At 39.4% G+C, this 22,101-nt stretch overlaps 2 protein-coding genes across 2 annotated transcripts in view; one reads left to right on the top strand and one right to left on the bottom strand.

Annotated features, from left to right (window-relative positions):
• The window catches only part of LOC131198417 (protein TsetseEP-like), a 60,775-nt gene that overhangs the window by 22,035 nt on the left and 16,639 nt on the right, over positions 1-22,101 (bottom strand). Inside the window, exons 1-3 of the mRNA XM_058183033.1 lie at positions 2,945-3,131; positions 2,311-2,418; positions 1,748-1,800 (exon numbers count right to left, since the gene is read on the bottom strand). Coding sequence (XP_058039016.1) covers positions 1,748-1,800; positions 2,311-2,418; positions 2,945-3,115 — 332 coding nt within the window. The 5' untranslated portion in view covers positions 3,116-3,131. Of the gene's footprint in view, positions 1-1,747; positions 1,801-2,310; positions 2,419-2,944 lie in introns of the transcript that reaches the window.
• LOC131198416 (uncharacterized) lies at positions 12,711-13,841 on the top strand. The gene is made up of 2 exons (XM_058183032.1): positions 12,711-12,954; positions 13,048-13,841. The coding sequence occupies exons 1-2, from the start codon at positions 12,711-12,713 to the stop codon at positions 13,737-13,739; spliced, it is 936 nt and encodes a 311-aa protein (XP_058039015.1). The 3' UTR covers positions 13,740-13,841.

Raw genomic sequence — 22,101 nt, 5'->3', positions numbered from 1 at the left:
TTTAATCTTGGTTCAGCACTGAAAATGACTGAAAGTTGCCAAGAGGATGGGGGGAAAAGCATATGGGACCAACTGAAAAATGTAGCAGGAAGCCAATGCTAAACATACAAATTCAGCCAGCAAAAAATCAGATTATTTGGTGATGTTTTTAGTGTTTTCAACTTTTAGATGCAACATCTTGTGAACTAAAATTTGTTTTTTAAGACTGAAACTTTACCACCTAATATTGAGACTGTTCCTCATAAACAGGATTTTCACATCAGAGAGTTGCAAATAACTAAGTATCTCCAGGCAAGAGTTATCGTTTTACAAGAGGGGTTCCTCTGGTTCCTTTGGCAGTTTGATGACAACTGATCTGTTGAATCCAAAAAGAGAGGTGTGGTTGTGAGGAATAATGTAAAGATTTTTCACACTGAGGAAAAAGAATCAATGACTGTCACAGAGAACAATGGCTTTTTTCTCTATACGAAACTTTTCTTTTTCTCCATCTTCTGCTTATAAAAAAGTGTGGGGTCTCCAACATGGTCTTGGTAAACCTCATAACTTGAAGGTCTTATGGAGCAAATCAAGCCTACCAGCCAGACGTTCCCTCTCAGAATTGAAGATGGAATGAATCCAAGCTTGTTACACCCATTTTGTCAGGATTTGTCAATAATTTTACAAAAATCAGTCCCACCCTTTTTTTGAGGTGAGAATATATTATATTAAATCCTGGTTGCAGTAATATGGCCTCCAAGTTACGGTGTTCAAGTGGCGCTCCAGTGTTTTGGCACTGCACCCAAAGTGCTTTTTACTAGTTTACTACCCTTGCTTGCCTTTGCCATAGTGGTTCTATTTCTATTTGTAGTTCTTTGTATTTCGTTATCTTCCCCATCATCATCATCATCATCATCGTCATTATTCAGGCTTTCCTGAGCCACATCTGTAATACTTATGGGAATGTGAAGCCATGTTTTTCACATCCAATAAGAAAATTGAATATAGCTGGATCATCAGTGGTTGCTTCTGCATTTACATACCTGTTTTTCAGGTGTATCTTCCTTCTGCCTATCCAGAAATGCCCTTAAAGAAAACAGTTAAAAAGAAAAATAGTGAGATCTTAGAATGGATAAAGCCCTTTTGACAATGTTCAAACCAAATATGGCATCCATTTCATGAAATATGGCATCCATGGAGGAGTATACAAACTCTTATCATTTAATGAAAGATGTATATATTTCCATTTCTCAAAATGGACTTAAAAGGCTTTTCAGGCACAAGACTCTTTTGTGCATCTACAAGCTATAACCAAGCAGCAGAAGCCTTAATTGCCTCTTATGCTGAAACATACACTTGCAATTGTCTCCAAAGTTTTAAGAGTACACATTGCAGGTAACCACATAACTCTTTGGAGATTTACTTATTTTTGGCTTTGTTAGCATGCATGTCATCCTGGAAATCTGAACTTTAATCTTGGTTCAGCACTGAAAATGACTGAAAGTTGCCAAGAGGATGGGGGGAAAAGCATATGGGACCAATTGAGAAATGTAGCAGGAAGCCAATGCTAAACATACAAATTCAGCCAGCAAAAAATCAAATTATTTGGTGATGTTTTTAGTGTTTTCAACTTTTAGATGCAACATCTTGTGAACTAAAATTTGTTTTTTAAGACTGAAACTTTACCACCTAATATTGAGACTGTTCCTCATAAACAGGATTTTCACATCAGAGAGTTGCAAATAACTAAGTATCTCCAGGCAAGAGTTACCGTTTTACAAGAGGGGTTCCTTTGGTTCCTTTGGCAGTTTGATGACAACTGATCTGTTGAATCCAAAAAGAGAGGTGTGGTTGTGAGGAATAATGTAAAGATTTTTCACACTGAGGAAAAAGAATCAATGACTGTCACAGAGAACGATGGTTTTTTTCTCTATACGAAACTTTTCTTTTTCTCCATCTTCTGCTTATAAAAAAGTGTGGGGTCTCCAACATGGTCTTGGTAAACCTCATAACTTGAAGGTCTTATGGAGCAAGTCAAGCCTACCAGCCAGACGTTCCCTCTCAGAATTGAAGATGGAATGAATCCAAGCTTGTTACACCCATTTTGTCAGGATTTGTCAATAATTTTACAAAAATCAGTCCCACCCTTTTTTTGAGGTGAGAATATATTATATTAAATCCTGGTTGCAGTAATATGGCCTCCAAGTTACGGTGTTCAAGGAAATGCTGGTTCTTCATTAAAGCAGCATATTGAGAGTTTGGAGAAATTGGACTTTGAAATATAGCGGGTAAATAAATTAATATAAGGATCTCTAGAAAAATATTTTAGCTTACCTCAATTAAACAAATTGTTATAATAATAAGCATCATTGCTGTTGTCACCCAAATAGCCAACCTCCAATTGAAGCCATTCCCATACTGCAGAATTCCCTGCTTTGCTATCTGCAAAGAGAAGTAAAGTGAAAGATGGGCCTTTGCTTATTTTAACATAAAAGTTCTTTTCCTCAGAAGAAAAGTATATTCGGGCCCACCTAACCTTTAAAGGCAACAACAGTTTTACCAATTCAGTTTTATTAAAGTAATCATATCTGAAATTTCTGATTTAATTCTAATGAACCTCATTTGGTTTTCCTTTGTTTTCATGTTTCAGTTACTTTAGCTTTGTGCTATACGCCGCTCTCCCCAGACGCTGATCTCAATTTGTAAGAACCTTATATGTTGCTTATTCTTGTACAGTATATAGAGATGGAAATCAGGCAGAGAAGTCATCTTGGCACATGCACATTACTATACACAATCTAACAAGGGTTTTACTCAAAAATAGTAACTGTCTTTATAGAAATGAATGCACAATTTACAGCAATTGGACCTTCTGGGGAAAAAAAGGTAAAAAAAAATATAGGTAACCAAATCTTGTTATACTCCTATTAGTGCATCTGTTAGGATTATTTATGTGGGTTGCTTTTACCTCATTAGAAGGTTTCTCCATTTTTCTGGAACTTCCTGTAGTCATATTGGTTTCATTTTTAGGCAGCAACAAGTCGGATTTCAATAGAGCAGATGCTTCCTGGTTGGTTTTTCTGTTATTCAAGAGTTTTATTACAAGCCCTATTCTAGAAATGAGAAAATCACAAGACATCTGAGTAGATGGTTCTCTGCAGCTTACTATCATTGGAATCAACTGGGCAATTAGGTTCCTTGTAGGCTCATTAAGGATCACATGTGCCAACAGCTTTTGCATCTCAGCTTCAAAGGCATCGTCCTGAAGAAAATAGTTATCAGTGGTTGGCAAAGAGTCACATAAAAAGGGAGCGAAGGTGCTTTGTTCCTGATACGTCCATTGCGCTTCATTTGACACTGCTTTAGACTCCTCCATTGTAATTCTGGAATTCTCTGTGATTTGTTCATTCTGAGTACTTCTCCCTTTTGCCTGCTCACTGGTTACAAGGTGTTTTACATGGCTGGGCCTTGCTGATCTGTTGCCAAATTTCAGAATAAAGACCACTTTATCAGGCTGTTCCTCACCACCACCATCCACTGCAAAAGGAGAAGTCAAAGGAGGCAGCTGAGTTGGAAGGTGTAAAATGGAGCACTTCTGTAAGGAGTGAACGGATCCTTGAGGAATCCTCTTAAGGGAAGAAACCTGCTGAGGATCTAGTACAGGTTGACACCATTTTTCAAAGATTTTATGTGAAGCAGATTTCCTTTGCTCACCTACAGGTTTTCCAATGATTTTTCCACATCTTTGGCTTTTTATTAGCAACCGAACAAAAAAGTCATGAGATTTCTCTTTGTTTCCACTTATTTTATCCTTGAAATGCACATTTGGCCACATATTAACTTTCAGAGCTTCTGAAATTTCTGTAGGTACTTCCTTCTGCATCTCCAACTCATATGTTTTCTCTTTGTTTCCTCTTATTTGTTCTTTAAGAGTGACCTTTGGCCCCTCGTTAACCTTCAGAGTCTCTGAAATCCCTCTACTCACTCCCTTCTGCATCTCCAAGTCTTGAGTTTTCTTTTTGTTTTCTCTTATTTTGTCTTTGAGAGTCACCTTCAGCCACCATGTAACTTTCAGAGCTTGTGAAATTTCTCTACTCACTTCTTTCTGCATCTCATACTCATGAGTTTTCTCTTTGTTTCCTCCTATTATTTCTTTTACAGTGATCTGCGGCCCCTTTTTAACCTTGAGAGCTTCTGAAATTTCTGTAGAGACTTCCTTTTGAATCTCCAAGTCTTGAGTTTTCTTTTTGTTTCCTTTTATTATTTCTTTGAGAGTCATCTTCATCCACCTCTTAACCTTCACAGGCTGTGAAATTTCTGTAGTCACTTTCTTTTGAATCCCCAACTCTTCCGTTTCCTCCTTGTTTTGCCTTATTCTGTGTTTGAGAATCACCTTTGGCCCCTTGTTAACCTTCAGAGCTTGTGAAATTTCTGTAGGGACTTCCTTCTGAAACTCCAATTCATCACTTTTCTCTTTGTTTTCTCTTATTTTGTCTTTGAGAGTAATCTTCGGCCACCTTTTAAACTTCAGAGCTTCTGAAATTTTTCTAATCCCTTCCTTCTGCATCTGCAACTCATGAGTTTTTTCTTTCTTTCCTCTTATTATTTCTTTGAGAGTCATCTTTGGCCCCTTGTTAACCTTCAGAGCTTCTGTAATTTCTGTAGGCACTTCCTTCAACATCTCCAACTAATGACCTTTCTCTTTGTTTCCTCTTATTTTTTCATTGAGTCTCACCTTCGGCTCCATATTTACCTTCACAGCTTCTGAAATTTCTCTAGTTTCTTCCTTCTGCATCTCCAACTCATGAGTTTTCTCTTTGTTTCCTCCTATTATTTCTTTGACAGTGATCTGTGGCCCCATATTAACCTTGAGAGCTTCTAAAATTTCTGTAGGAACTTCCTTTTGAATCTCCAAGTCTTGAGTTTTTCTTTGTTTCCTCTTATTATTTCTTTGAGAGTCATCTTTGTCCACCTCTTAACCTTCACAGCTTGTGAAATTTCTGTAGTCACTTTCTTTTCAATCCCCAACTCATCCGTTTTCTCCTTGTTTTGCCTTATTCCGTGTTTGAGAGTCACCTTCGGCCCCTTGTTAATCTTCGGAATTTCTGAAATTTTTCTAATCGGTTCCTTCTGCATCTGCAACTCATGAGTTTTCTCTTTCTTTCCTCTTATTATTTCTTTGAGAGTCATCTTGGGCCCCGTATTTACCTTCAGAGTTTCTGATTCTTTTCTAGTCACTTTCTTTTGCATCTCCAAGTCTTGAGGGTTTTTTTTGTTTCCTCTTATTATTTCTTTGAGAGTCACCTTCGGCCCCTTGTTAATCTTCTGATCTTGTGAACTTTCGGTAGGAACTTCCTTCTGCATGTCCAATTCAGCAGTTTTCTCTTTGTTTTCTCTTATTTTGTCTTTGACAGTCACTTTCGGCCGCCTCTTAAACTTCAGAGCTTCTGAAATTTCTGTAGGAACTTCCTTTTGAATCTCCAAGTCTTGTGTTTTCTCTTTGTTTCCTCTTATTATGTTTTTGAGAGTCACCTTCGGCCACCTCTTAAACTTCAGAGCTTCTGAAATTTTTCTAATCGGTTCCTTCTGCATCTCCAACTCATGACTTTTCTCTTTGTTTTCTCTTATTATTTCTTTGAGAGTCACCTTTGGGCCTGTATTTATCTTCACAGCTTCTGAAATTCCTCTACTCACTCCCTTCTGCATATCCAAGTCTTGAGTTTTCTCTTTGTTTCTTCTTATTTGTTCTTTAAGAGTCACCTTCAGCCCCTTGTTAATCTTCACAACTTGTGAAATTTCTGTAGGGGTTTCCTTTTGAATCTCCAACTCATCAGTTTTCTCTTTGTTTTCTCTTATTTTGTCTTTGAGAGTCACCTTCAGTTCTCTATTCACCTTCACAGCATCCGAAATTTTTGCAGTTAAATCTTTTTTGAGTTCCAACTTTTGTGTCTCTTCGCTTTTGGTTATTTTTGCTTTCAGAGCCTCTTGTAGGACATTAGATGATTTGTACAGTTTTTTCTGCAGATTTTCATGAAGTTTCGTTTCGTCCAAATATTCATGAGGATTTGATTCAGTTAACCTACTCCATAATTTTAAAATTGATGTCTTAAGATATTTAATGCAATGACCAAGGGTCTCCGAAATATGAACAATATCATACCTGGGAGAATTGGCATTAATTTTGCAATTAATATTTGAGGCTGGGCATGGAAATGGGAATCCACCCAACCTTTCACAATAGAACAATAGAATTCCAGCCAGGAAAATTTGGGTCGCAAAGGGGGCAACACATCTCATGATGCCAATCCCTTCTTGCTCCTTTTACCCAAATGAAGGTTGCTTTGGAATATTGCAGCCAACAATTGAGATGATTCTATGCGGTTACCAAGCAACCACATATTATTCCATATGGAGGCTGCAGGATAATTCCACTGCTGTTTAGTTTACCATGATTCGTGACATCATAGAATTGCCAAAAACTATGGGAGCAATATAGGTAGTGGCCTCTTTCATAGATAGTGAGTTGATTTTATGATATCCCTCAGATGTTTGTGATTAATGTTTTTGGGTCAGTGTCATAGTAAGGAATACAATCTGCTTTCACTGGAAAATCAGATGTAAGACCTGGCTATCATTCTCCAGGTACTAAAACAAATTACTGCACATTATCGTAGCTAGAAAAAAGCAGGATAAGCAGGTGAGGAAATTAGTAGGACTTTAATTTGTATACCTCCGTATAGTACTTCCCAGCATTCTCTGGGCAGTTTACAATGTCAGCATATTGCTCCTAACAGTCTGGCTCCTCATTTTACCAACCTCGAAAAGATGGAAAGCTGAGGCAACCTTGAGCCATTCATGATCAAATTCCAACTGTGGGCAGAGTTAGCCTGTGATAGTGCATGTAAGATAATCATCCACAGAAGAAATATCAGAAATGATAAACAGAAATTTCTATGAAACACACAGCTGTCTTCCTTTACCCAAAGTTTATTGTATTTGTGTCACATTGCAAGCAATCCAAATCCTGGGAGTTTATATGATGAGTATCATCTCTGGGACAATTTACAATAGTCTGGGTAAATCTAAAAACATAAAATGAACCTTGAGAATTTTGAAAATGACAACTCAAGAGAAACAAAAGCAGTAACATCAAAGGTGACCCCAAAATGGTTAAAATCTTTTCCAGAAGAGCTTGATCTTTAACATCTGCCTGAGTACAGTCTAGGACATCAGCCTGATTTCCAAAGGAAGACTTTTTAAAAATAACAACAACAACAAAAACCAGTTGAACTGAAAAGCAATCCCACCTGGCTTCACATTTATCACACTTGGGGATGATAAAGACTAGGGATATTGGTGGGGAGGAGGGACCATGATGATGCTATCTGCATTTAAGTGCCATGGCAAACAGAAACATCCTTGTGTCAAATGTCCTAACGAGTAAATTGATTGCTCATTAGGAAATTAAGTTAATGTATAATAATGTATAATTTCTAATATATTTTATGTAATGACTTATATATAGTTACAATGAAATATATATATTTTGTCTAATATCTTTCTAATATCTTCACTTGAGGATTGGGACATACTGTGCTTTTATGGTTGATTTTGTGGACTTTCTGTTTCACGAACATAAAAGTGAGCCTGTAGCTGCATCATATGGACCCTCTGAACTCCATTCCACCATGGTCCATGGGTGGAGGTTCAACTATGGGTGGGAGACCGAATTCCCACTTTTCCCAACCTTGGGAAAATATCTGAATATAGTCTGACCTCCATATTGCTTACCAACTTTTGAGTTCTGGAGCAGGAGGCCGAGGGCTGTGCCGGTTGCAGATTAATGGGAGAGTTAAATGTGTCTGGAAGACACTGAATGGAAAAACACTACAATAACTATGAAGAGCTGATCTCATTCTGCAGATTCCATGATCGTTGAACACAGGTCTTTGTGAATTCATGTTGGGGTTTATTTTTCTTTTGGTCTTAAAGAATACCTTAAATTCATATAGTTTCTAGTTACAATCTTAAAATCATGAAATTTTCTTTATCAATAGCCCCATTTCTGTTAGTTTGATACAGGTAGTCTTCAACTTATGACTGTAATTGAGCCCAGAATTATGATTGCAAGTCATGCTGGTCATCAGCTGACCAACCTGATTTTACCTCTTTTGTAGCAGTTAAGCAAATATAAAAAGGAAGCCCATTGCCCAAGCAACATCCCTCCCCCCCAAAAAAAAGGTGGCTGATGGGTTTTTTTGTTGGAACCTGGACATAAATTCTAATATCCAGCAAGAAACATCATAAATTGAGTGACCTAATAGAAAGGTGTGGAAGGCTGTAAATGAGGACCGTTTACCAAGAGCCCAAAATGTGATCATGTGACCAAGGAGGGAGCAACCATTGGAACTTTGAATCTGGATCACAAGTATCCTTTAGGGGATCCATTGTACCCTCAAATGGTCACTAAGCAACTGGCTGTAAGTCACAGACTACCTATATTTTTCTATATTGCTATATTTTTCTAGTGTTAATAAATCATAATAGCAAGGCTTTCTCATTGGAAGGCAATAATTTTATATCAGTAAGAAAGTTGGAAGTGACCTTTGAGGTCATCTAGTCCAACCCCCTGCTCACACAGGAGACCTATACTAGGGATTCGAACCGCCGAACTGCCGACCTTTCTGATCGAGAAGCTCAGTGTCTTAGCCACTGAGCCACCTACTCAGGTTTTTGGTGTCTGGGATTGTTCTGATTTTAGGAATAGAGAGGTCGGCCTTCTCTAGTTTCATAACTTTAGCCAGGTGGAACAGCACAATCTGTGACTGTATTTAAAAATTGCTCCTTGGAAGGGATTGCTTACCCTCATAAGAACTTGGATACCTTGTTCCAGGTCTTGGAGTTTTTTGTAGACTCTGTCTGAGGTCCCAAATACAAGACTGTTTGCAAACATCCTGCTTAGAAACCGTACAGGATTTAGCCAGGACTGAATGAGAATCCGTGAAAACCTCAGCAGTTCTATGTCCTAGAAAAATAGATACACTTAAATTAAAAACTTCTGTTTTCTATCTTGACCTCCTAGAGCCCAAAGAAGGAGAGCAAGGATAATAGTTGTCTGTCCTAAGATAAATGGCAATAGAAGTTCAACAGACAAGAAAAAATCCAGCCAGGGCAAAGCGCCTATTTTCTGATCAGTTCCTTCTGTCGGCTTTTAACCTAGTTTCTTGCTAAACAGCAGCGACACACTTTTCATTATTGCAGATCAAATCAAATCATATTATGATCATAACCATCACAAAGTACAGTTATTAAAAAAAGCACAAAGGAAAAATCTGAATCATAAAAATTGAAAAGCTAGAAGATATTAAAAATATATGATTTAAAAATAGGTAGATATAGGATAGGATAAATGATTAGTATATGGAAGACTGTATGAAATTTCAAAGCACTAGTATATTAATGGTACTAGTGGCTCTGTAAGTCTAGTTTATAGCACAGGTCATCAACCAATGAATTTTGAGCACTGCTGCATGGAATTTGGCATATTTCAATATAATTATTGTTTCTATAGTTTTGTGACCACATTAAAGACTAAGGGAGCTAGGGTGTAGTTGTTAAGACAGTCTAGAAATGAGGAGTCTGTGCGTTCTAGTCCAGCCTAGGACACAAGGTCAACTAGGTGACCTTGGGCCAGTCATTCTCTATCAGCCAAGAAAGAGGACTGTCAAACTTAGACACCTTTGTCTAAGGCAGGACTGGGACTCACAGACTCCTCATTTCTAGACTGTGTCTTAACTACACAAAACTGACAACTCATTTCTGAAATCTTGCCAAGGAAACTGTGGGACTTGTCAAGGCAGTCTCCGGGGGTCAAAAACTGACTCAAAGGCTCCAAAATAAATGAATAACTAAAATATAAACTAGTTAGTTTATTCTTACTTAAGCTTTTGTGAATTCCAAAGGTATTTATTGGTCCAATTCATCAGGTGGTTGTTGTTGTTTTTTCAGGGCAGATTTTGTTGGAAAAGTTTAACTCAGAATTCCTCGGGAAAGAATTACTGAATGTGTATCTGCACATCTAAGTTCACTCAGGGACATTTAGTGGGAACTTGTACTTTCTTTTCAAGTGACAGAATTCTTCCTCATCAAACGCCTTCAGTTCTAATACCCTTCAATTGTATTTCTGGTCTGTTTGCTTTTGAAATAATTCAAAGTGATGCTTCTCTTACTGCTAAAGCAATAAATACCTCTGGGAATAAAAGAAAGAAGCCCCCCCCCATTTCCCCCTGCCCTTATGTTAGGATGTTCTACTGAGACTCTGCTCCAAGATGATTAAAGAAGACTTTTTCAGTGGTTTCATACCCCCAGTTTTGCCTGCCCTGTATAACTTCTAATTTACAATATTGTGTGCCACAGAAAAAATTACCACTTTTTAAAATCTTCAAACATATAGTTGGAATACCGTGTTTCCCTGAAAATATGACATGTTCCGAAAATAAGGCCAGGATCGATTTTTGGGGTGGGCATAAATATACGCCCTCCTCCAAAAATAGGCCCTAGTGAAGGGGTGGGTGTGGCCAGCACAGGAGACAGCCCTTCCCTTCCTCGGTCACTTCCTGGAGGTTCAGCCCCATAATTGCCGCCCACCGATAAGCTGAGCCAGTGAGGGCTGTGCAACTCAGCCCAGATCTCCAGAGCACCTCCCAGCTGGCGGCCTCCTTCCCCTTTTCCTGCCAATCTTTCTTCCTTTGGGATTGCAGCACAGATGCTCCTGCCAAGATTGGAAGGCTGAAGGCTTCGGATGGAGCATTTTGGGGATGTGTGTCTGTGCTGTGACCCCAAGGAAAGAACAATCGGCAGGAAAAAAAGGAGCAGGAATTTTCTTGCAGCCTATCCTTTCTTTGGGATTGCAGCACAGACACACATTTTTTTGTTTTGTTTACATTTATACCCCGCCCTTCTCCGAAGACTCAGGGCGGCTTACAGTGTATAAGGCAATAGTCTTATTCTATTTGTATATTTTTACAAAGTCAACTTATTGCCCCCCCAACAATCTGGGTCCTCATTTTACCTACCTTATAAAGGATGGAAGGCTGAGTCAACCTTGGGCCAGGCTTGAACCTGCAGTAATTGCAGGCTTTGTGTTCTTAATAACAGGCCTTACCAGCCTGAGCTAAACCGGCCCCTAAACATCCCCAAAATGCTCCATCTGAAGCCTTCAGCCCTGCAATCCTGCCAGGGGTCTGTGCTGTGATCCCAAAGAAAGAATGGTTTGTGTGTGTGAGAGAGAGAAAGAGAGAGAGAGAGAGGGAGGGAGGGAGGGAGGGAGGGAGGGAGAGATCCAATCCAACCCAACCATGGAGAGTTATTCAGGGCTGGAGCATCCCTCCCTCCCTTCTCCCTTCCTCTCTCTCTCTCTCTCTCTCTCTCTCTCTCTCTCTCACACACACACACACACACACACACACACACACACACATAGAGGTCCCTCAACCCACCCACCCCAAAACCTCGTAAGGCAGCCACATCCCTTCACTAACCTGCTTTCCAGCTCCGTTCTCCACCATCGCTTGCAAGGCAAGAAAAGTAGTCTGTGGGACTATAGTAAAAACACCTTCCAACTTTGCGAGATTTTTTTTCTTCATTTGAAGTTGGAAGGTCTGAACTACCGCATTTTTTTTTACCCTCATCCAACAGACTACTTTTCTTGTCCTGAAAGTGTAGAGGAGAGCAAAGCTGGAAAGAAGGTTAGTGAAAGGATGTGGCTGCGCTGGGGAGGGGTGACGGTTTGGCATGGGTGGTCTGGCTGTAGGGCCTTCAGGTAAGCCAATGTGGGGCCTTGGGGCAGCTCTTCAGTCCCTGCCTTGCTTTGTCCTCCACCATTGCCTTGCTTCATTCTTCTTTGCAACGTGCAGCCTCTAACAATAAGGAGAATTGCAGGCAATTCTCGTTACTGTGAGAGGCTGCACTTTGGTTCTGGGCAGGGGAGGCTTGGTATTCTTACCTGGTTTCCCTCCAGTGTTTCTCTTTTTTCTCTCTCTCTGTCATGTGCACGCGCACGCGCACACACACACACACACACACACACACTTGATCTCTTAAACTGCCGCACACTTTTCACCCAGAGGGAGTTGAAGCAGGTAAGAAGTGTTTGGGCGCCTGGAGGCTCCAGTGACGTCACCCTCCTGCTGGGTGCTCTAACAGAGCACTTCGTGTTAGAAGATTGTAAAAGTCAGTGAAACAGAAAAAAAATCACTGTTCACTGAGCTTAACATACCCTCTGGGCGAAAGAGGGATATCAGAGTTGTGGAAAAGTGGCAGGTCTGACAGGGGGTTTGCTCTCAAGAGCGAATTTTCCTGGATTTATGACCCCACCGAATTCCACTCCCTCCAACTTCAACACGCTCCTGTTTTTATCAGGAAAAAGGAGTGGGAAAGTCGCTTCTGCTCAAAAGGACTTATTAAATTGATTGATTTTCTAAGCAGACGGGAATTTCACAAGCGCTCGATCTTTGATGTAGAATCAGCACGGCAAGTACCGACTCCCTTTTTGAAACAAACCTTTCTTTGTCTTTGATTAATTGACTTTTAAAATGGCGTCTGAAAGTGAAAGTAAAATTTTTTAGTACGATAAAGTAACGTTATTTGTGGATTGTTACAAACGGAGTTTTTTTATACTGAAAGGAGGGAAGGAAAGTTATTAAGTTTGAATTCCTGAATCTTTTGAAGACAGAATGGCAGCTAAACCTTTAAAGCCTTCTGGAAGAAGGGGATCTGAACCAAGTCTTGAGGAAATATTGAAAGAACAATTAAAACTTTCTGAAGATAGGCAAAAAGAGATGATGGAGAATTTTAATGCAAAAATAAGAGAAGATATTCTCATGGCAGTTCAAGGACTGAGTAAAAAAATTGAGGGATTGGAAGTGGAAATGCAACAGATCTCTCAGTCAAATAAGCATTTAGAAGACAAAATGAAAGGTGTTCAGAAAAAAGTGGACCAAAATGAAGATCAGGTTGTGATATTACAATATAAACTTATGGAAGGAGCTCTTAGAATTCGTGGTATGCAAGAAGAGCGAGGAGAAGACTTAAGAAAAATTATATCAGAAGCATTGGCTGAATTTATTGAAGTGGAACCCCAAGAGGTAGCTTACCAAATTGATAAAATATATAGAGTTAATTCCTGGATTGCAAGACAGAGAAAGCTTCCTCGGGACATTGTGGTTTATTTTGTGAAAAGGACTATGAGAAATCAGATTCTGCAAGTTTCATATCAGACAACTTTAAAAATTGGAGAACAGGAGCTGAAGGTGTTGAAAGAGATTCCTTCAAAGATGTTAAGAGATAGGAAGGAATTTGCTTTTTTTACACAAGAACTTAAAAAACATCAGATTCAATTCAGATGGGAGGTGCCAGTTGGACTGACAGTATTCTATCAAGGAAGGAGATATAGAATTGATACTGTTTTAAAGGCAAAGGATTTTCTTTCTACAGTTTTGAAAGTCGAAATAGAAGTGATAGAAAAACTTCAAGAGATTCAAGAAGGCGTGGTGATCCAAGAGCCTTCATTGCTGCCAGTATTAGAGGAACCACAAGAGCAAAGGGTGACAAGAGGAGCTCTTAAGCGTAAAGAAGAGCAACAGTCTCAAAGTAAAAGTCAGGATCCCAGTATGGAAGCCGTGGGAGGAGCTAGACGGAAGATACCGGAGGAGGAGCTTCTGTTGTCTGCTTCAAAGCTTCAGGAGGCCAGTAATGGCAAATAGAATTTTGTCATGGAATGTTAATGGCTTGAACTCAGCTCAGAAAAGAAGGAAAATATTTCACTACTTGAAACAATTTAAAAATGATGTGATTTGTTTGCAAGAGACACATATAAAATTATCAGACCAAAAATATTTAATTAATTCAAAATTGGGTAACCATTTTGTTGCATCAGCTTTGGAAAAGAAGCATGGAATTGTTGTATATATCAGGAAGGATATACCAGCTAAGTTAATTGAGGCAGATATTCAAGGAAGATTTATTGCTATTGAACTGGTGATAGATGCAAAAAAGACTTTGCTGATAGGTATTTATGCACCTAATCAGCAACAAGAAAAGTTTTACAAAATGTTACATGAGAGGTTGACCCTCTGGGATTATAGTTCGTTTATTTTATTAGGAGACTGGAATGGAGTAATTGATACAAGAAGGGATAAGAGAACCTCCTCCAAGAAGATACCTATACATGCAAAATTACCAAAATCCTTTTTTGAAATGATGGAAGACTTTGAGTTTAGAGATATATGGAGGTTACGGAATCCAGATGAGAGAGATTTTACTTTTTTTTCTGATAGGCATCAATCTTTTTCACGTATTGATTTTATTTTAATTTCTAATGACTTGCTTTCTAGGGTGAAGAAAACGAAGATATTTCCGAGGTGTTTAACTGACCATAGCCCAGTATGGATGGAATTATTACAAGGGAAAAAAGGTGGTAGAACATGGAGGTTGAATGAAAATCTGTTTAGATATGAGGATAATGTAACTTATTGTAAGAAACAGTTGAAAGAATTTTTTGATTTTAATATGTACAAAGGGACACCTATAGGAACTGTGTGGGAGGCGAGCAAAGCGTTTATTAGAGGGATATTGATTTACTTGGACAATAGGCAAAGGAATAATAAACAAAGGCAGCGTAGGTACTTGGAAGAAGAAATTCAAAGGAAGCAACAGTTATTAATTCAAAACCCACAAGATCACAAACTTAAAGAGGCTATAAAAATATTACAGAGTCAATTTAATATGTTAATGGCAGACCAGGTGGCAACGAATATACAATATGCTAAACATAATACCTTTTGTAATGCAAATAAACCTGGGAGATGGTTTCTTAAGGAAGAAACAGAAAGCACGTCTCATACAAAAAATAGAATATAAAGGTGAAGAAATATATCAACAGGATAAAATTAAAAAGGCATTCTCAGAATTTTATACTGCACTATATGCAAAAGACAAAATATTGAATAGGGACATTTATGATTATTTGAAAGATTATAAGGTTAATATTCTAACATTAGAACAGAGGGAGGAGCTGAATCGGCCGATAGCTACTGGAGAAATAGTGGAGGCAATTAAACAATTAAAAATGGGGAAAACCCCTGGTACAGATGGTCTTACAGCAACTTATTATAAAAAAACACAGGATGAAATATTAGGCCCACTTAAAGAATTATTTAATCAGATACAATTAGGAGTGGGAATACCCCCGTCATGGAAAACATCTTTTATTTCACTGATACCAAAAGAGGAGCAAGACTGCTCTAAACCTGGTAACTACAGGCCGATTTCACTTTTAAATAATGATTATAAGATTTTTGTAAAAATAATAGCAAATAGATTAATGTTAGTTTTACAACAAAGAATTCATACTGATCAATCTGGTTTTATAAAAGAGAGGCAGATGAGGAATAATGTTAGACAGATTATTAATATATTGGAATATTTGGAAAAGAAGAATACTTCTGCAGTACTTATTTTTTTGGATGCAGAGAAAGCCTTTGATCGATTGCATTGGGATTTTTTATTTAAATTAATAGAGAAAATGCAATTTGGAGATTGTTTTGTTAGAATAATTAAAGCGATTTATGGAGAGCAAACAGCACAGATTATAATAAATGGTAGCTTGACAGAAGTTATTAAGATTGCGAAAGGAACGAGACAGGGATGTCCCTTATCACCATTATTGTTTGTTTTGACTCTGGAACCATTATTAGATAAAATACGAGAATTAACGAAAATAGAGGGAATTAAGATTAGACAATATGAGTATAAAGTTAGAGCTTTTGCAGATGATGTAGTGGTTACGTTAACGAATCCTATAAATTCAAGTAGATTTTTGTTGGAAGTAATTGATAAATATGGAAAGGTATCAGGATTTAAAATAAATCAGAATAAAACAAAAGTGATAATTAAAAATATGTCTATACAAACAGAAACAAAAACTAGAGGAAATGACAGGATTTGAGGTAGTAAAAAAGGTTAAATATTTAGGGGTCTATATTAGCTCATCAAACAAGAAACTTTATAAGAATAATTATGACTTGCTATGGCAAAAAGTTCAGAATGATATGAGTGGCTGGAAGAAATTGCAGTTATCCCTATTGGGAAGGATTGCGGCTATTAAAATGAATGTGTTACCTAGATTTTTGTTTCTGTTCCAGATGATACCAATAATCTAAAAGGATAAAAACTTGGAAGATTGGCTGATTGGGATTAATAAATTTATATGGCAGGGTAAAAAGGCGAGGTTAAAAAGAAAATAATACAGGACCCACGGGAAAGAGGTGGTTTAAGAATGCCTAACTTTAAATTATATTATGAAGCAGTAGCCCTTTCAGTAATAAGTGACTGGTTTAACTTAACAGAGGAAAGAATTTTGAATATAGAAGGTTATGACTTGTTATATGGATGGCATGCGTACTTATTTTATGAAAACAAAGTGCATAGGACTTTTAAGAATCATGTGTTGAGAAGTGCTCTTTATGGTCTGGAAAAATATTCCTATAAATTAGAATACAAGATTCCTATATGTGAGCCATGGACATGCAATAGAGAATATAAATATAGAACAGAAACAGGAAATGATTACTTATAAAGAACTTTTGTATGCTGAAGGAGGTAGATTGCAATTAAAATCATTACAGGTATTAAATGAACAAGGGAGGAATTATACTTGGTTTCAATATGGGCAAATAAGTGCTACATGGTAAGATGATCACAAAATTGGTATAATGCAAAGGGAGGAAAATTTAATAAAGCAAATTAGAAATCAGACCCAGGAGCATATAAAGAGATTGTATAATGTGTTGCTTGAAATAGATTCGGAAAAGGATTTGGTAAAGGATTGTATGATAAAATGGGCACAGAATATTCAGGAACCAATAATGTTGGAAACATGGGAGAAAATTTGGGTTAGAAATGTTAAGTTTACACAAGCACAGAATTTAAGGGAAAATTTTTATAAGATGTTTTATAGATGGCACTTAGATCCCAAAAAATTATCATGTATGTATCCTAATATCCACGCGAAATGTTGGAGGTGTGATTGTGATGACGCTACATATTTTCATATTTGGTGGACTTGCAAGAAAATTAAGGTCTTTTGGATAAGAATTTGGTGGATTATTCAAAATGTACTGAAGAAGAAGATAAAGTTCCTGCCACAATTTTTCCTTTTGGGAATTATAACGGATTGTACAGGGATTGAGACTAAATTGATTCTGAATTTAATAACAGCAGCAAGACTGTTGATTGGACAATATTGGAAGAAAGAAGAGGTACCTACAATAGAAGAATGGATACTAAAAGTTATTAATTTGGCTGAGATGGCTAAAATCTCAGCGTTTTTAAAAGACAATACGCAGGAAAGATATTTAATTGAATGGAAAAAATTGATTGATTATTTACAAAACAGATATCAGAATAAGAAATATCAGATTGCCTTTGAATAATTAGGGTAATGGGGAGGGGGTTGGGAGATGAAAAGCTTTGGATGTGGTTATTTGGATTGGAAGGGAAAATTTTATTCTATGTTTGGTTTATGTATAACAATACCTTGTGATTGACCCGGGAAGCCGGGGGGGGGAGGGAGGGGGGAAGGGTGTTTTTTTTTGGGAGGGAGGGGGGAAAAGGGGGAAAATGTTTTTGTTTTTTAAAACTCTTTCAATAAAAAAAAAAAAGTGTTTGGGCGCCTGATAGGTGCCAGCCTACATTGTCAAATGTTTGGGCTGCTGGGCGCTGGCCTATACACCTATTTGATGCTGCAGGGGCTGGGCTCTTGATAATCGATTGAGGTAAGACTGTTCTTGAAGGGAGCACGAGATGCGTGGGGCCTCCTTCTGCTTTTGCAGTCTCAAAATCGGCTGCAAAAGCAGCCATGATTCTTGCCGTCTCTTCTCTCCCCCACCCTCGCCAGGCATGGCAGGGCTTCCTGCTCCTTCCTTCTCCTCAACAAACGAGTCCCAGGCACGAAAATTGACACCGGACCGAGGTTAACACACAACACCACCACCAATCATCCTCACCAGATTCAAACCCAAACCTATCCCACAGACGAAACACAACCACCATCCAGAAGCCAGACCATGCCGGCACCACTGGCTGCTGCGGCCCCGTCCGATCCCCACATAAAGCAAGCTTACACATGCCAGGAACACATGACAAGACCTTGGATTTGGAGCCAAACCAAAACCCAGGATGCTGCATCACAGCTATCTACTCAAGACATCACATCACAGAACTCCAGAGGCCACAACACCAAAGCTCAGGAACAAAAGACTAGGATCACACCCACACAGGATGCTAGGAAACAGCCGACCAATCTGCAAACACCTACTCCATCTACTAATCAAGATGCAACCACACAGCCAACCAACCCACTCACAGCAACACTCCCCACCTCCCCACCAGTATTTATAGAGAGACGGCAGTTCCGACCACGCTTTGCTCACAGAAGCACGAAAAGCACCAGTCTAAAGATGATGAGTGAGATCTCATCAAAACATCGCCAAGATACTCTCAACTTTACATGGGAAAAGACATGAAAATGCCAAGACCTACATACCTATACCTGGAAAAACCTACGAATATATATATATATATATATATATGTTTTCTGAGGTTTTCACGGGTGTTTGTATGTAGGTCTTTGCTTGTTCGGGTTTTCTCCCGTGTAAAATTGGAAATGTCTTGGCGACGTTTCGACGAAGTCTCATTCGTCATCTTCAGGCTTCAGCTTCGTGCTTCTGGGAGCAATGTGTGATTGCAGCTGTTTCTTCCTTTTAACTGCTAGTGGGGGTTTGAACTGATTGGGTGGGAGCTTGGCTATGCTCTGATTGGATGGGGGTTTTTTTGTGCTCTGATTGGCTGGGGGTGTGTCCTGTGTTGGTGGGGGCTTGGTTGTGCTCAGTTTAGTCTGTGTTGCAGGGGGATTTGAGCTGGTGAGCTGCATGGCTGTTGTTTGGCTTTGTGGTCATGCTACATCTTCATAGTGGGTGTCAGTCTGCTGCATGTATGGATTGGAGGGGTTTGAAATGGCTAATGTTGCAGCTGCGGTCTGGCTTCTGGTCCTTGGTCGTTTGGGTCTGCTTTCTGGGTGGATGTGCAGTGGTGACATCCTGTGTGGACCTCATGAGTGTGGGTCTGGTGTCATTCCTCGTGTTAGGGACTCGTTTGTCAATAAGGGCGGGTTTCCAAATGGCTGGTAGGCGGGAGGTGTCATCTCGTTTGTTCATGCTGTGTGGGCGTTTTTCTATCTCAATGGCTTCTCTGATTATTCTGTTGTTAAAGTGTTCAGTTTTGGCGATAGTTCTGGTCTTTTTAAAGTCAATATCATGTCTTGTGACTTTAAAGTGTTGGACCAGGGAAGAAGTTGGTTCCTCTTTTTTGAATGAGTTCTTGTGTTCTTCAATGTGTGCACTTATTCTTCTGTTGGTTTGTCCAATGTATGTGGTGGGGCAGGCGGTGCATGGGATTTCATATACTCCTTGATTTTCTAACTCAATTTTGTCTTTGGGGTTTCTTAGGATGGTGGATATTTTTCTGTTTGTGCAGAATGCTGTCTTGATGTTGTGTTTGTGGAGGATCTTGCTGATTCTGTCTGTGGTGCCTTTTATATATGGGAGGAGGGCTGTGCCGTTTTCTTGTTCTCTGTCTAGAAGTCCAAAGAGCTTCCGTTTTATGTGACCTCGCATTCCTACGAAACTGCTGCGATCAAAATTTAATCCCCAAATGCTTCCAATTGAAATTCCACTCCAACTCTGCAGCCACCAAACGCATCCTAAAAAGAACAGAATTGGCCTTAATCAGAAATGAACTTCACACAAAAAGATTCCTCCTAGATCAAATCAACAAAGATCTCCTCACACGTCACCTCAAACTCAGCAACAAGATGCACCCTGCACTTTGGGACAAATCCAAACAACTTGCCATCTGGAGAGCCGAAACACAGACCACCCTCAAGACAGACCAACGCACACCAACAAACTCCAAAGACTACAAGAACGCCAGAAACAAACCCTTCCACCCTCACAGCAACACATGAAACAAACAGTGCATAACATCTCAGATAGGATCCTCACCAAAGCTGAAACGGATGTCCTTTCCAAAGGATTCAACTTTGCAGTCACTCCCAAATACATCCCCACCGAAACCATTATATGCGGAGTTGAAACCAGCCTGACCAAAATCAACCCCGATGACGCTAACAAAATCAGACTCGAGATCTCCAACATCCTCTGCACCAGCAAGCCACCCAAAAGCAACTTACCCAAAGAGGAACAGACAGCACTACTTAACCTGAAAAAAGATACCAGCATAATAATCCTACCAGCAGATAAGGGCAACGCCACGGTGGTTATGAACACATCTGACTACCAAACCAAATTAACCAACCTACTCCAAGACCCTGCATACAAGCCCCTAAACACAGACCCCACCACCTACCTAGAAAAAACCACTAGATCCAAAATAAAAGCCTCCCCCATCAGCAAAGAAATCCAACAAAGAATCATTCCCAGAGAGAAATCATCCAGATGCCCTAAGCTCTATGGTCTCCCGAAGATACACAAAGAAGGAACCCCACTTAGACCCATAGTCAGCTCCATAGGCGCACCTCTACAAAACCTAGCCAAATTTCTCGCCAAACAACTACAGCCCTATGCAGAATCCATCACCTCACATGTAAAAAACTCATTCCAGTTCATAGAGATCATAAAGAAACAAAACTTACAGCCCAGCGACCTACTCGTGAGCTTTGATGTCATATCCCTCTTCACCCAAGTGCCAATCAAAGAAGCCTTGACAGCTATCCAAAACAAATATAACCCCCCCAAGCACATCCTAGATCTGACCAACTACTGCCTATCCAACACATACTTCATCTATAATGGACAAAAATACAAACAAGTAGAAGGAACACCCATGGGATCACCCCTCTCACCTGTCATTGCCAATCTCTACATGGAACACTTTGAAACCCAAGCTCTAGAAAAATCTGATCACAAACTCTGGCTCAGATACGTAGACGACACCTTCATAATCTGGCCACACGGGAAAGAAAAACTTGACAACTTCCTCACACACCTCAATAGCCTACACCCCAAAATACAGTTCACCATGGAAACAGAAGTTAACAACCAACTTCCCTTCCTGGATGTCTTAGTCTACAGGAAACCCAATGGCTCCCTAGGACACACCATCTACCAGAAGAAAACACACAAACCGCTATCTGCACGCACTCTCTCACCACCACCCAGCACAGATCAACTCCGTAGCCAAGACACTCATCTCCAGAACAAAATGCTTAGCTGACGAACAACACCTAAAAACCGAACTAGACACTCTCACTAACGTACTAACATCCAATGGATTCCAAAGAAATAAGATTACCAAGCTAATCCAAAAAGAACCCCCCACTAAAATCCAAGACAGAGAACAAGAAAACGGCACAGCCCTCCTCCCATATATAAAAGGCACCACAGACAGAATCAGCAAGATCCTCCACAAACACAACATCAAGTCAGCATTCTGCACAAACCAAAAAATATCCACCATCCTAAGAAACCCCAAAGACAAAATTGAGTTAGAAAATCAAGGAGTATATGAAATCCCATGCACCGCCTGCCCCACCACATACATCGGACAAACCAACAGAAGAATAAGTGCACGCATTGAAGAACACAAGAACTCAGTCAAAAAAGAGGAACCAACTTCTTCCCTGGTCCAACACTTTAAAGTCACAGGACATGATATTGACTTTAAAAAGACCAGAACTATCGCCAAAACTGAACACTTTAACAACAGAATAATCAGAGAAGCCATTGAGATAGAAAAACGCCCACACAGCATGAACAAACGAGATACCTCCCACCTACCAGCCATTTGGAAACCCGCCCTTATTGACAAACGAGTCCCTAACACGAGGAATGACACAAGACCCACACTCACGAGGTCCACACAGGATGTCACCACCGCACATCCACCCAGAAAGCAGACCCAAACCCACACTGATCATGAAGCACGACCAAGGACCAGAAGCCAGACTGCAGCTGCAACCTTAGCCATTTCTTTCTTTTTTTTTTCTTT

The sequence above is a fragment of the Ahaetulla prasina genome, chromosome 4 (genome assembly GCF_028640845.1).
Source record: "Ahaetulla prasina isolate Xishuangbanna chromosome 4, ASM2864084v1, whole genome shotgun sequence".
Taxonomy (NCBI): domain Eukaryota; kingdom Metazoa; phylum Chordata; class Lepidosauria; order Squamata; family Colubridae; genus Ahaetulla; species Ahaetulla prasina.
This window is presented reverse-complemented; position numbering and strand designations above follow the sequence as displayed.